The 14895-nt window shown below is 34.4% G+C and overlaps 1 protein-coding gene across 1 annotated transcript in view; it reads right to left on the bottom strand.

Moving 5' to 3' along the window:
• The window catches only part of PTPRQ (protein tyrosine phosphatase receptor type Q), a 248128-nt gene that overhangs the window by 42315 nt on the left and 190918 nt on the right, over nucleotides 1–14895 (bottom strand). The window contains exons 50-52 of the mRNA XM_036457041.2: nucleotides 12850–12923; nucleotides 3017–3116; nucleotides 1714–1842 (exon numbers count right to left, since the gene is read on the bottom strand). Coding sequence (XP_036312934.2) covers nucleotides 1714–1842; nucleotides 3017–3116; nucleotides 12850–12923 — 303 coding nt within the window. The remainder of the gene's footprint in view (nucleotides 1–1713; nucleotides 1843–3016; nucleotides 3117–12849; nucleotides 12924–14895) is intronic.

Here is a 14895-nt window from a genome sequence, read left to right as displayed (position 1 = left end):
ACACACACTTTATTATTTGATATCTGTTCAAGAACTACTTCCTAAGGACTTTTGGAGAATTAATGAAAAATGTCTTTTAAAAAATTCTCTAAAAATTGGTGCTTAGCAGTTCACATTTTAGTATGAACAGATTAAAACAACTGAAGTTAACTGCACTGAGAGACTTGAAGTTTTATCACTTGCACAGCTTGGGGTGTGGAAGAAACAGACTGGGGCCCCAGGCCTGTGAAGGAGGCAAAAAGCCTTGAGAAAGGAGGGCAGAAAGGCACTGGCAAGAATATTACTGAAATTCTGTTGGCCCACAGAGAAAAGGACTAGACACTTCCTTTCAGGGACTGGGAGGCACAGCTTCATACTAGCCATGCTCTGTTGTTCCTATGATGTGAATGCTCTTTGGCAGGTTACCTGGGGAATCTACTGATCTACACTCAACATTTCTCAGGTTGAAAACTATGCCTTGAGTAATATATAACCATCTTACACATAGTCTTTGGAGTAATATCGATTTCAGGTGGGAATGGTCTGCACTAGAATATTAAATAGAAAGAAGTTTTCATATCCAACAAACCAAATTTCCTTGTAATTTAGTGATAATACTAAATAATTTCCATTCTGCAGCATTTGGAAGGCCCCTGCTCATCAAGTGACATTTTGCTCTATAGCACATTTTAGGCATCTTAAACATGCTGTAAGTATTCATGCAAAGTTGATCTATATGTAATATAATACCTTAATCAATAAAGAAATTAAAAAAATAAAAATGTTGATCTATTAGGCAAAGGGCAAACTTTGTAAACAATAGCTATAAATGATTGATACCTTAATAAATTCCAAGTCTTTGATGTCATATTTTTAGAGTTAATACTTCTAAAAGTACAATTGAGTTGTTTTGTAATAATTGCCTTGTGTTTATATAAGCATCACAAAATATTGACTCTTAAAAGAATCTAAACTTGCTAAAACAGCCTGATGATAGTTTTTATTAAGAATTTGATAAATTATTTTAATAGACAAAAGTTTTTCAAATGTGCCAACATTCTGAATAATTTGTAATGATTTTAAAAAAACTTAAAATACCTATTCTTTAAATGTAAGTACTTTACTATTTCCAATACATATTATTGATACATATTTAGTGCACACATATTTATTTTTTCTTCCAAAGGTAATTTTTACTTTACATTTAATTTTTAAATATTAAGCAATTTAAAAAAATAGGTTTCAATATACAATTTATAATTATAATGTAATTTCATACTAAAATAAATAATTATAAAAATAAAGCTTTTAAAAAATAAACAATATCAAGTAGTTACAAATTTAACTATTTTAAACTTGTGATTAAAAATGTGGACACCTCCAGGAAATCTTATTTTAAAAAAATCTATCATATGAAGTGAGTTATTAAACAACATAACTTTAAATGTTTAATGTGTAAAGATATTTGTCTCTGAAAAAAAAAAAAAAAAAAAAAAAGCTTGGTTGAAAACACTGCAGTCCGAGGTTCATATTGAACTCTAAGTATTAAGAAGATTAAGTGATTCTCCGAACATCAGTGAGAAGTGTGCAGAAGATGGAGGTCACCCTTTGAAAGAAGATCTCTGTGGCCTGTATAAATAGGAGCCCCACAAACACTTCCAACAAGCACAGGTCAGAATAGGGTCATGGCTCCAGGCCCTCTGGACCACTGTTCGCCCAGAGGAGTGTGCTCACCGCGTTAATCTCTCGTCCTTCAATTCCAGGTCTGCCACTGTGATTAGCTGGTCCAGCTTGAATTTAGTGTCAATAATTTCTGCATCTCGAGGAGAGTATGTGCCGCCTTCTTTCTGCTTCTGACGAATCCTAAAACCCATGTAGCAATGTCCAAGAAGGGGATATCACAGAAAGCATTAGACATCAATCAAATAATTTCTTCCTTGGGATCACTTCTCTGACTATCCTGAAAATGTACAGCTACTCAATATCTTTTTCAGTTTTAATTCCATAGCACCTATTTTAATAAATATTTTTAACATGTTAATTTCTTGAAGTTTCAAATTTTAATGAGAATTAGTTGCTCAAGGTCTGAGCCACTGGCATATTTAAAATATAGAGCAAATGAGACTGACTCTGTGAGCTTATATTCCTCCCCTCCAATCGCCTAATAGATTTTTCACGAATAAAAAATATGCCAAAGTGAAAATAGCTCAATGGTATCAGCACCACTGCTAAAAGACAATGATGTTGTTTTAATTATTTTAAATAAATCTGTCAGTTATAAATTATTCAAAAACACACAGAAAGCCTGGCATCTTCTTTTGTGTTATCATTTTATTGTTTCTGAGCTCTAAATCCACTCTTCTTTGCCCTGGATTGTAATATTAGAGCTACATGCTATAACATTTCTCTTTTGCCTGCTAGCGAGATATTAAGTTTTGTCAACAAAGGACACTGGAGTGACCCTGCAAGGCTATAGGGCTGGGAGACACTTCCCTTGGGAGTTCTTGCTGCAATACTTTTATTCACGGGGGAGTCCGGCAGCCCACTTGCATGAGCTCTGGCTGTCTCTTAAGTGGAGGCTCTTCCCACAGGTGAATGGTAACAAGTAGCTCCAGCTGCATATCCAGATATTCAGCAAGAGATTGCTTCTACAGACCAATTCAGCCTGCCTACCCTCCAATAGCAATGGGTAGCTTCTGAAGGACAGCTCCAGCCCTCTGTCATATGTCCTTGCCCACCAATAGGCAATAGGCTGCACGTACTTGTGGTAGCCACTCCTTGTTAGCCTTGGGCCTTTTCTAGTTCCTGTTTTGTCCTCTCTCCCTCATCCTAGAGAGAGAATCTTCTCTGCTGCACTGACAAGTTCTAGACCCCTTAAATTCTTTACCTTTTAGTAGTTAAGTATTTCTACTAGTTAACAGTTCTTTTTATTAGATATTTCCCATTCAGGTCACGGTTGTGGCTTGTCTCCCTATGGGACTGGGACAGAATAGTGCTCACAAAGCATATTAGGCATGTGAGCACAAATAATTCTTACCTTGCAAATGCAAAAATAGCTGTTCCAAGAAGAATGATTGAAAGGATACACAAAGTGACTGAAAGGATAATCTCCACAGTTCTTTCTGAAAGTCCTTCACCTGAAGAGGATAAAGTATAACATTATCATTAGGGTTTTTTTAATTTATTATTATTTAATACTATCTTGGATCTCGAAACACAGAAAAATATTTTCTTATAATATTACTCAAGAATACTCATCTTGCCAAAATCGGTTTGGCTCAGTAGATAGAGCATCAGCCTGTGGACTGAAAGGTCCTAGGTTTGGTTCGGTCAAGGGCATGTACCTTGGATGCAGGCACATCCCCAAGAGGGGGTGTGCAAGAGGCAGCTGATTGATGATTCTTTCTCATCGATGTTTCTAACTCTCTATCCCTCTCTCTTCCTCTCTGTAAAAAAAAATCAATTAAAAGTATATAAAGAATACTCATCTTATTCTCCTAAATCTTATAACTTTGGGGCTTAATCCTTGGACTTCTGTTTTTTTATCTAAACTCACTCCCTTGGTGAGCCTACCCTGCCTTATGGCTTTAATCTTCATCTATATGATGTTGATTATTAATTGTTACCTAGTGAACTTAATTGTATAATCAATTGCTATGAAAAGTATAATTAAAATTAAAAAATCAAAATTCCCAAAGCTAATCTCCTATATTTCCCTTATTTCAAAAGCATTCTTCTACCTCTAGTTGATGGCAACATCACCGTTCCTTTTGCTCAGGCCCAAAACCTTAAAGTCATACTTGACTCTCTCTTAGCACAAATGCAAAATCATTGAGGAAATCCTGTTAACTTTATCTTCAAGTTATGTACTCTTTTCATTAAAATAAACTAGAAAACTTGGGTGATAATTCCAAAGTGGTAGTAGGGAACAAAAGGAATTCACATATCTTATGGGGCAAGAAGGCTAAGAAGCTTTCAAAGACTAATGATATAAGAACAAAAGATCCTCTTGAAGAGATTCCTACTGGCCAAAGAAGAAACAATTTAAACTTTATAATAAATAGAAACTGAAATTGATCGAAAGATTCAACATATAAAAAAATCCATACATTCAAATATTATTGAAACTACTAAGCTATGGGAGGTAATAATAAAATTAGATACACAATATTACATTCTTAATGAAATAAGTGATTCAGTAAGCATCATAAGTGCATCTCTAAATGATGAGGAGTAAGGTTGATAGGAAATTGGATATTTATAGAATCAAAAATATACCCCACAGATTATTTTGTGGTTATAATAAAGGGGAAAAAAACTACTTTCTAATAAAGGATTATACTGTCACTACTATTAAACTTGCTGATCAATTTAAACTCACTGAAAATGTGGCAACAAGATATTATATACCTTCTGATGTGAGGTATTTGGATCTAGGCAGCAATACTGTTAACATATCCCTGCCCAAATCATTGTGAATATTCAAACCTTTATATCTCATTTCTAACTTATAAGAAAGTATTAAAGGAGGAAAAAAATTAATGCTACCAAGCAAAAGTAATCTGGAAAATTCAGAATATGGGACCTCCTGCAGAACAACTTATTTGATCGCTTCAATGAGTCTGTCAAAAGGGGGAAAAGATGGGGAAGAGGCATTTCTTCTAGATTAAAAGAGATTAAGAGATCAGACAAAGATAATGTGTGACCTGTTTATTTTGATCCTGATTCAAACATGCTATAAAGAAAAACACAAAAGGATCATTTGAAAATGTATGTAGTATTATATAATATCAATAAATTATTGTTAATTTATTTAACTGTGACAATATAATATATATGTAGTTACTGGAGAAACAGTAAATTACTTCAGGGTTCCTTCTGCGATTTACTTTAAAATGCTTCATAAATAAAAATGAATGCATAAATAAAACAATATGGCAAAATGTTTAAAATTATTCAACTTAATTAGTAGGTTTTAGGGGGTTCATTATAATCTTCAAAACTTTTGAGTATGCTCTACTCACTTCTCACTATCTCTGCTGCTAGCATCCTGATCCAGGCTACCATCCTGTTTTACGTGAATTATTGTATGGAGACCCAAGTTCCCTGTATCCTCCCTTGTCTTCTATCCATCTATCTCTACATAGCAGCAAGAGTCATCCTTTTAAAACATTAACCCTCTACTTAAAACCCTCCTCTCTTACAGAGAAAAGCCAAAGTCCTTCCAATGCACTGTATGACCTGGTCCCTCACTTACTCTGGTTCCCTGACTTCTCCTCCAATCTCTACCTTGCACACTCCTCTGGAGCTAGAATGTCCTTCTTTTTGTTTTTGGAACACACCAAGTCACTCCTGACCTAGGGCTTTTGCATCTGCTTCATCCGCTGCCAAATAAGTATCTCCCTTGTATATCGGCCTGGAGAGCCATTTCATTATCTTCAAGGGTTGCTTCTCAATGAGGCCTACACTGACCACCTCCTATGAATGTATAGGTGCCTCCAAACTTCATATGTTGAAGCCATAAGCCCGAGGGTAAATACATTTAGGGTAAGGAAGTAATTAAGTTTAAATGAGGTCATAAGACGTAAGAGTTGGGCCTAATCTGATAAATCCAATAGGATTAGTATCCTTATAAGAAAAGATACCAGAGAGCTGGCTTTCTCTCTCTGTACACACACACACACTCACACACACACACACACACACACATAGGAACAGGCATATGATTTCAGTGAGAAGGAGGCCTTCTACAAGTCAGAGTAAGAATCTTCACCAGATACCAAATTGACTGCAACCTGGATCTTGCATTTCTAGCCTGCAGAACTGTGGGAAAATAAATGTTTGTTGTTTAAGCCACGAAGTTTATGGTCTTTTGTTAAGGCAGCCTAAGCAAACTATTAATATGATAGCATTTAAAACTTAAAGATATAACTAGCCTCCTCTCTTCTATATCCTCTGCATACTGTTCTATTCTTTCTTTTTTCTCCATAGTCCTTAGAACCCTTTAACTTATAATTCCTTTATTTATTATCCTTATTGTTTATTACCTGTCCAGAAAGTAAATTCCCTGAAGACAAGAGACTTTATTTTATTCAAAACTGTTTTTCAAATTCTGAAAATAGTATCAGGCACATAATAAATGCTCAGTGAATATTTGTGAAATTTACAAATGAATAAAAATATTGTTTTTGAATATATATTAATTTTGAGGGGTTGGAGATCAGTCATTGAAACAAATAAGAATGTACAACTTATTTATCATTTATTTTAGACAACTACTAAAATTATAATAAGTTTTAATTCATCTGATTTATAATTTTACTGTAAAAAAGAATTAAAGTTGAGTGATAAAATAGGCTATCTGTAAAATATGCAGGGCTTAATGTTTCATATTTTCCCCCTGAATTGATGTTTATGAAATGTTAAAATATAAAAGGGTTCCTACAGCAATTCTGCATGGTAGATTTAAATAAACACTGGACTTTAAAGAGTTATCATAATTTCATGGTTTTCTAGAATCATCAGCACAATTTAGACGACACTAAAGCAGTGTGTAGTTCCTAAAGTATTTTAGATACACCTTTCTTTATACATAAAAATGTGAACGGTCTGTTCGATTGAATTTTCACATGCTGACTCTTAATTGGATATGCTTGGGAAAGGAAACGTGAAGATGAATGTGGAATCTTTATCAGGTAATATTGAATCACTGGACTTTAAAACTTAGTGGGAATAAAAATAATTTCATAGAGTACAATTTTTTTCCAGATTAAATTACTATTTCAAAGCATCAGCCAAGTGAAGTGAGGAAATGACATATGATATTAATAAACAATGTGTAATCCTTTGGGCACATGTATTACAAAAGTACCATCAGGAAAGGACAAAATGTGCCATGACTGTGAGAACAAATTCTGATTCATTGCTATGCATATACACACAAAGAATTACCAATGCAGAATGAAGACTCAACTATATATAAATCTTTTCATAGAAAATGGAATTATTTTACCTAAAAATATAAACATGAATCTTTATGTAATAAGTATAAGTCCTTTCCTCACTAGATATAGATTTTATAAAAGGTCAAATTAAATTATGTTGTATTTGCAGAATAAAACATACCATTGTAATTAAGTCATAATTATGAAGTACTGATTAAATTCTCATCAGTATTATATTTTGATTGTAATTATCATCATCTAATCTAAATATAAGGATCAGATTAAGCCAGTTTTATATCTCTAAGAAGCTTAAGTTAAATTGGTTATAAAGCTTACCAGCTTTATAATGTCTGGCTTTTGACATAGGAACACGTTACATGATCTTATTAATATTATTATTAATCTTCAAAGAAAACAAGTTCAAGTTCTTTTAACCAAAATTAAATTTAAGGAGTACTTCTTTGGTTTAGCCATCCTGGATATTCTTAATACTGCACAAAAATTTATGGAAAGCCACTCAATTTCATAATTCAAGAAATATAAATTAAAATAAGCTAGGCAAATGTTATTTTCATACACCAGACTGACAAAATATTAAACGTGGTTTCTAGAATGTAGGAAGAGTCTCACTTGTTCATTGCTAAAAAACAAAACAAAAAGGAATTATTGTATCTTTATGTGTAAGAATAAAGCATACTGATATGTGAACGTTAACTTCAAAAGCTAAGACAAGAAGATGAAAAGATAACAGCTAGAAATCATTTAAAACGTTGAGAAGAGAAAATGGTACAGCAAGAACAGGAAGTCTGTGAGAGCAGAAACATCACCAATAGTAATGAAATAGAAAGCTCCTGGAGCACTTAACGATTTTCAGCCAACGCGGTAACAGTGGTTACAAGCAGAGCACTGCCTGGAGTCACACTGCCTGGGCCTAAAAGCTGGTGCTGTGATTTCCTAGCTCAACAGTCTTGGACAAGTTTCTTAAAGAGCCAGCTTCATACGTTTTACCAATAAATACTCAATATCTATTTGTCGAAGATCATGTTATATGACTGTAAAGAATACCTTAGGTCATATATAAAAACACTAAGGAAAATCTTGGTACATAAATAAAGAACGTTTAGTATTTTTATTAATAAACACTTATCACATTCATTCATTTATTCATCAGATTTACTTTCCCAGTTATTTTATGAGATGAGTATTATTATTCTCATTTTGGAAGTGAGATTTCAGAAGTTACTTTTTTAAGTAAATAACCTGTCACATAAATTCGATAGATGCCAAAAGTGCCTGAAAGATGCCTGTTTAACCACAAAGTTTGTAAGGTTCACCCCCACATTGTCACTATCTCTTTAACATAATAAAAATCTCCCCTACATCTCTGGTGTTTTGGGGAAAGTGATTCTTTTGCTGAAGCAAAAATACCTACAGACCCTGTTTCTAAGTGAGCATATTGGACCTTTTCATTGTTAGCTTAGTAATTAAAGGAGACGTGTTATGACAGAAGAAAAGAGTCACACAGTGCCTTTGCCGCGGGGTTTAAGGTTTCATCTTATTTCGCTTTAATGAAGCCTTGTAAGGTGCAGAAAGGAGTGTGTGGTTTTCAAATCTCAGGGACTCTCTATAATTAAACCTTGTAATCAAAACACTGCATACCAGCAGTTTCCATAAACTGATGTGCCGATAGAGGATTTCCAAAGAGGGTTTAAGAAATTCTTGAAAATTTTGTTAATAAAAAATGCTAATGCTCAATCCCGAGTGAGGGGAAAAATCGAATTAAGTTATAAGAATTTTTTTCAAGATTAAAATAATGGTGCGTGTCATTTCCCATGTTCATTCTTCTGGGCCATAATGATTTCCCTACCTGCAAACTCCTCTTAGACCCACTCATCCTTGTCCAACCAAGCTCCGCCTGCTTCTTCTCACTCCCACTACTGTCAGCCTCTGTCACTAACAAAAGTTTAGTCTGTCAGTCTATGGTGATTCTTTTGTTCGTAGTTTTAACATCTGAATGATAATGTTTCTGAGAGTCGCAACCACCATCAAAATGGCCTGCCTTGGAATAATATGCCCTGAACAAATTTAGAAACACAGACTTGCAAAGGCTCTTAAATCCTGAAGATCTCACTGATAGACAATGCAGCTAAGAACTCACGGTCAGTGAATGAACATATATCTACTGGTGGCTTGATGACCTAAATGGGACCTATATTTCTTTCACTGAAGTCTGGGGTCACAGACATGCATAAGTCTTTAGTGGGCTTGTTAAGAATGTGGAGACTCACTAGCCCATTGGAAATGCCATTATATACCCCGATACATGACATATTTGAGAGAAAAGGGGTCTTGAATGTCTTTTGTACCTTATAGTGACTTTAGGGATAACATATTAATGCATTTCATTATTTGCTTGTCTCCATTCTGACAGCCATTTTTGCCATTGCCCATTGACTATTGTAGAAATGGTCAATGTTATTCTTATTATTTTTTTTGAGTTCTACTATATCTTCCTTGGCAGTGTTATTTTTCTGAAAAGTTGTATGACCCAATGGCCTTTTATTAATGTCAAATCATGGACCAGGGTCATTTCGAGGGGAGCTCTTTGGTGCCTGGCTTATCAGCAAATCTGATCTCTACAGAATCATAACATCCAATAGCCAGGTAGAAAACTGGAGGACAGAAAGTGACATTGTTAACTCCGATAACCAGCAAAGTGACTGGACTGCTTTGCTAGTCATCAAGGAAGTCTACTCTACTGGTCCACTTCATACTCTAAATCTGAACATCTCATTTCACAACTGAGGTTTTCATTCCTTGTAATTTCCTCTACTCCTACCTGTCACGGTTTTACTATCTATAAATGACTAGTATGCAGAAGTCCACATGACCAAACCAAAGCATTACAGAGCAAAAGCCTATTTACTACAAAGCTGCTATATATCAGAAGCAATCCCATGGGAGACAACTCTAAGGAGGAGCATGAAAGGCTGTCCTGCCATTGGCCCACAAATAATATATGAACTCTGAGAATTTAATCCTAGATACATAAAACCCTTCCCTGTCGCTTCCCCTTACCAACCCAGAGCCTTTCTACCTACTCCATCCAGTCTGTTTCCCCGGCCCCTTCCTCCCCGGCCTTGGCAGGATCCTGCACTCTGCCCTTTGCCCCACATCTTAACATCCCTTCTAGTCTCCTGTTGTTACCAGGGCACATGAGCATTAGTACCTCGACGACTAAGGTGGTAGCAGTTATGATTCCAGAAAGGAAGCAAGAACCAATTGTGTATTCCTTTTACTTTCTAGAGTTAATTATTGTATCCTAGTCCCTAGTCTGTGAGAGAAAGGAAGAAAGAAGATAAGCATGGTCCTTGATACTCAGCTTTCCCATTTTCTATGGCTTTTTATGCTGATTCCTATTCCCCTGAATATCTCAACTTTGTTCTCAGATAACTGACTGAATATGTTGTCCTCACATCAGTAACAAAAACAAATGCCACACGATTTCACTTATATGTAGACTCTAATGAACAAAATAAACTGATGAACAAAAGAGAACCAGAGCCGAAAGCAGATTGGCTCCATGGATAGAGCGTCAGCCTGTGGACAGAAAGGTCCCAGGTTCGATTCCTGTCAATGCCATGTACCTTGGTTGTGGGCACATCCCCAGTGTGTGTGTGTGTGTGTGTGTGTGTGTGTGTGTGTGTGTGTGTGTGTAAGAGGCAGCTGATCGATGGCTCTCTCTCATCGATGTTCCTAACTCTCTATCACTCTTTCTTCCTCTTTGTGAAAAATCAATAAGATATATTTTTTAAAAAATAGAACCAGAGGCATGGATGCGTACATGGAACAGACTGACAGAGCTCAGAGGGGAGGAGGGCACTAGATAAAAGAAGGTGAAGAGATTAGCCAAAGCATAGCCCAGAGACACAGACAACAGTGTGGTGATGGCCAGAGGCTGGGGGGATTGGGGCTGGCTTGGAGGTAGGTAAATGGGAAGAAATGGGGGACATCTGTAATACTGTCAGCAATAAATAAAAAAATAAAAGAAAAAAGATAAAAAACAAAATAAATTAAAATAAGTAATTTTTTATGAAACCAACAAGCTATGAGAGGCACAGCACAGCAAGGAGGTCTCTTTCAGCACTGCTAGCTATTCACTTTGTCTTTGACTCTTTTCTTCCATCAGTAAACACACCAGAATCATTAGTTAGTGGAGGCAATAGTCTCTGAATGCTGTAATCTCCAGGAAATTATGTTAATGCCTGCAAGGCATTGACTGTGGTGGTATCATTGTGTGATAAAAATCACCTATCAAATGAAGAAACACTCAACACAATTTAAATATCCCAAGTCTCATCAGCAAGCTTTAAAATGATTAATATATTGTGTACAGTTAATCAAACCAATGATTTTATGAAATTAGAGAGAATAGTCAAAGGAATTTGTTATTCCTTATAAACATCCATGTAGCAAGTCATAAGCCCCTTCTTGATTTCTTCAAGGTCCAAAGTTTTATTAGCTAAGTGGAGCCTGCAAAGCTGGCTTTCTATACAATTAATGTTTAAAACCTGGTGAGAATTTCTAACTGAAAATGGTAGAACAATTTATCTGTATCCAGCTTCCACTCTTACTGAATCTATTGCAGCTCATGATTGCTGTGTATCTGAGCAACATACAAGGTTCCACATCCTCAAAGCTTGGTGCAAATTAGGAGTTGTGATCCACTCAGAGAAACTCTGGAAATATAATTTATCCTAAGAAAGTATATTTTTAAAGTTTTTAATTATAGCCTACCCCAAAATAAGCTATTAAGCATTTAATTTTTTTTCTAACTATAAAATATTAGTGCCTTTACCTATGTTGCTTTATGTAAATATTTTAAGGTAATACTGTCATTACCGTTTTCCAAATAAGGAAACCGAAGTCTATAGAAATTAAATTATTTTCTAAAGTGGAGGAAACAACATTTGAATGCAGGTATAAATCCTCTATTTGGGGTGTAATTGCTATCAAATCTGTGCTAGAATCCTGACCCAGACACTTAATTACTTAATATGAACCTTGGTTTTTCTCATCATTAAAATGGAGGTAACAATATCCCCTGACAGAGTCTCTGACATTATGGGTCAGATAATTCTTTGCTGAGATGCGAAATATCTTTTGTCTCTGCCCAGTAGATGCCCATAGATCAGCCCCCAAGGTTGTGACAACCAAAAACAGCTCCAAATATTCTCAAATGCCCCTGGAGAGTAAAATTACTTTGGTTGAGAACCACTGTTCTAAAGTAAAGGGTAGCTGTGAAGCGTTCATCAGTTAATATATACAAAGAACCTGAAAGTGTGTCTGGTATAGAAGATATAATGTTAGATGATGGTGATGACAAAGAAAAGAAGGAAGAGATGAAGGAGGGAAAGGAGGAGGAAGAGGAGGAAGAAATATACTTGCATTTGACTAAATTATATTTGTATTTTATTCAGGCCTAATTGAGTACATATAATTAAAAAGAAAACTCATGAAAGAGTTGATTAGAAAAAAAAAAAAGCAAAATTAAAGAGGATAGGTAAGCTTCTAGTGTTTTAGGATAATTCTACCAGAATAATTGCCATAAGCCTTTTCCTTTGTATTAGGTAAAAATCTTCTGTAAGATTGTATATTAAACAACCAATTAAATATTTGTTTGGTATAATGTTGTACACATCAGCATAGAACCAGTATCATTTCAATATCTAGGTCCAGATTCAAATGGATGGAACTTCCATCTATTAATAGATTATTACAATATACTATTATTTCTCAATCAGTCTAGTTAACCTTTAAATGAATTTATACTTGAGAGCATTCATTCATAAATTAATACATTTACAAATGTTGTACTGTAATTAGCATGTTGAGAATTGAAAGTAAATTATAAAGTTTGTCTTACCTAAAGTCTTAACAGGGTCAGAGTAATCAGAGTCAGTAAATTGTCCCATGACATTTGTGGCTCTAAATTTAAATCTATAAAATAAAATAAAATTAAAATTAAAACTAGCAATTTGCATGCCATATGATTTTTTTCTATGAATAATTTAGCAAATAGCTATTAAAATAAACATTTTTATTTAAGATAAAGTGAATTTACAAGATGTAGACTTGGAATTCAATGACCATCAGGACAAATAGATATTATTATTTATGTGAGATGAATAATTACCCTAGACATGGATTTCATGAACTTCATGAGTGATTAAGAATCTGGGCAGACTCATAAGCAGTCAGCAGCTCAACTGTGTAGATTATCTGCCTTCTTCACAGATTTGTTTAGATTAAATAATGTAGTATGTGAAAGTGAGTTACACAAATAGACTTTTAAACTATAAATCGTAAACAATGTTGTACCTTGTTCACCTTTGAAAATAGCAGTGACCCAGATTTAGAATTGTCATTTAGAACTTATCTTGTTCATATGTACGTAATTAAGAAAAAGTTTCTTAAATCTATGTGTGCACAGCTATATTTTTACTTCCTATGCTTTTATAACATACTAGAGGCTCGGTGCACGAACTTCATGCAAGGAGCTTGGCCCTGGCTGCCTCGTGGCCCCACGGCCCCACCCTCTGCCCACTGGTCATTATGGAAGGTTGTTCCAGAAGGTTGTTCCTCCGTCTGGTCTAATTAGCAATTATTAATAGCTTTTTATTATATAGGATGAAATAGAAAAAGGGTACAGAAGAGAATCAATCTTAAAAATCACTCTATGATTCTAATATCCACAAAGACAACCAAAACAGGTCATTTAAAAACTACAGACATCCAATCATTTGAAAACATAAAATCAATTTACATTAATAAATTGCAATATATAATTTAATTTTTACTATTCTCAGTTTCTTATTATTGTACTGATTATATGAAGAGTCTGTTTTGAAAAAAAATATGCAAAATAAAAATACTTGAATAAGTATTAAACTTTATGATATACCATTTTCATAACTATCATATATAATGGTTATATTTTGGGCAATAACCTGGTAACCAAAGTAACTATAATTCATAATAGATGATAGAGCATTTTTTAAGAATTTACCTACTTTCTCTAATTTTTCCAATGCTAATTTGACCTAAGACATTTAAAAAAAATTTAATAATGCTTTAATTAGTTGGCAAGATGAGACTAGCTACATATTTCAAATTTACTAGTAAAAAATTATATTTTTAAAATAAAATAATTCAAGACTTTAAAAAATCTGTCATCTTGTGACACAGAAATAGTAGTTAATTTAGTAGGAAAAATTGATTTAGCAAAGAAATTAACAAAGCTAGAGATGAAAACAGTCTTTTCAACAGATGGTGTCGAGAAAACTGGATATTCATAGACCAAGGAATGGAGTTTAACCCTTATCTTATACCATTTATAAAAATCAATGAAAATTTAAAAATCTATTTCATTTGTAAAAATATTTTAATATGATATTCAATTGGTGTGATCTACAAAATGCCAAATATTAAAGTGAGTTGCAAATATTTCAATCACTAATTCAGATGTATGATGAAAGGATAAAAGTATTGCGATGAACAAAAGACTGTAATAGTGTTTCTAAACACCTGCACTTTAGTATGTAAGGCAAAATAATGAGTGAAAAACATAAAATATTACATTGGTCACATTGTCCTCTACAGAAAGAATTAAATCCTCCTGTCTATATACTCCAAGGGCACGTTTTTCATAGTGACTTTATGTAATTTATCAGATCAAATCACAATTACATTTAGGTTTGTCTGTTTTCCCTATAGAACTGTATGTCTGTGGAATGTGAGGACAATCCTTTGTTGATCTTTGCATTCATTCCTAGAGCCTAAAAAGTCAGGTCAGCCCTGGCCAGTGTGGTTGAGGGCTCTCCCATTCAAGGAGAGGTTGCTGGTTAAATTCCCAGTCAGGGCACATGCCCAGGGTTGTGGGCTCAATCCCCAGTGGGAGATGTGCAGGAGG

The sequence above is a fragment of the Pipistrellus kuhlii genome, unplaced genomic scaffold, assembly GCF_014108245.1.
Source record: "Pipistrellus kuhlii isolate mPipKuh1 unplaced genomic scaffold, mPipKuh1.p scaffold_m20_p_3, whole genome shotgun sequence".
Lineage (NCBI taxonomy): Eukaryota > Metazoa > Chordata > Mammalia > Chiroptera > Vespertilionidae > Pipistrellus > Pipistrellus kuhlii.
The sequence above is the reverse complement of the archived record's forward strand: the minus strand, read 5'-3'. Positions and strand labels throughout refer to the sequence as shown.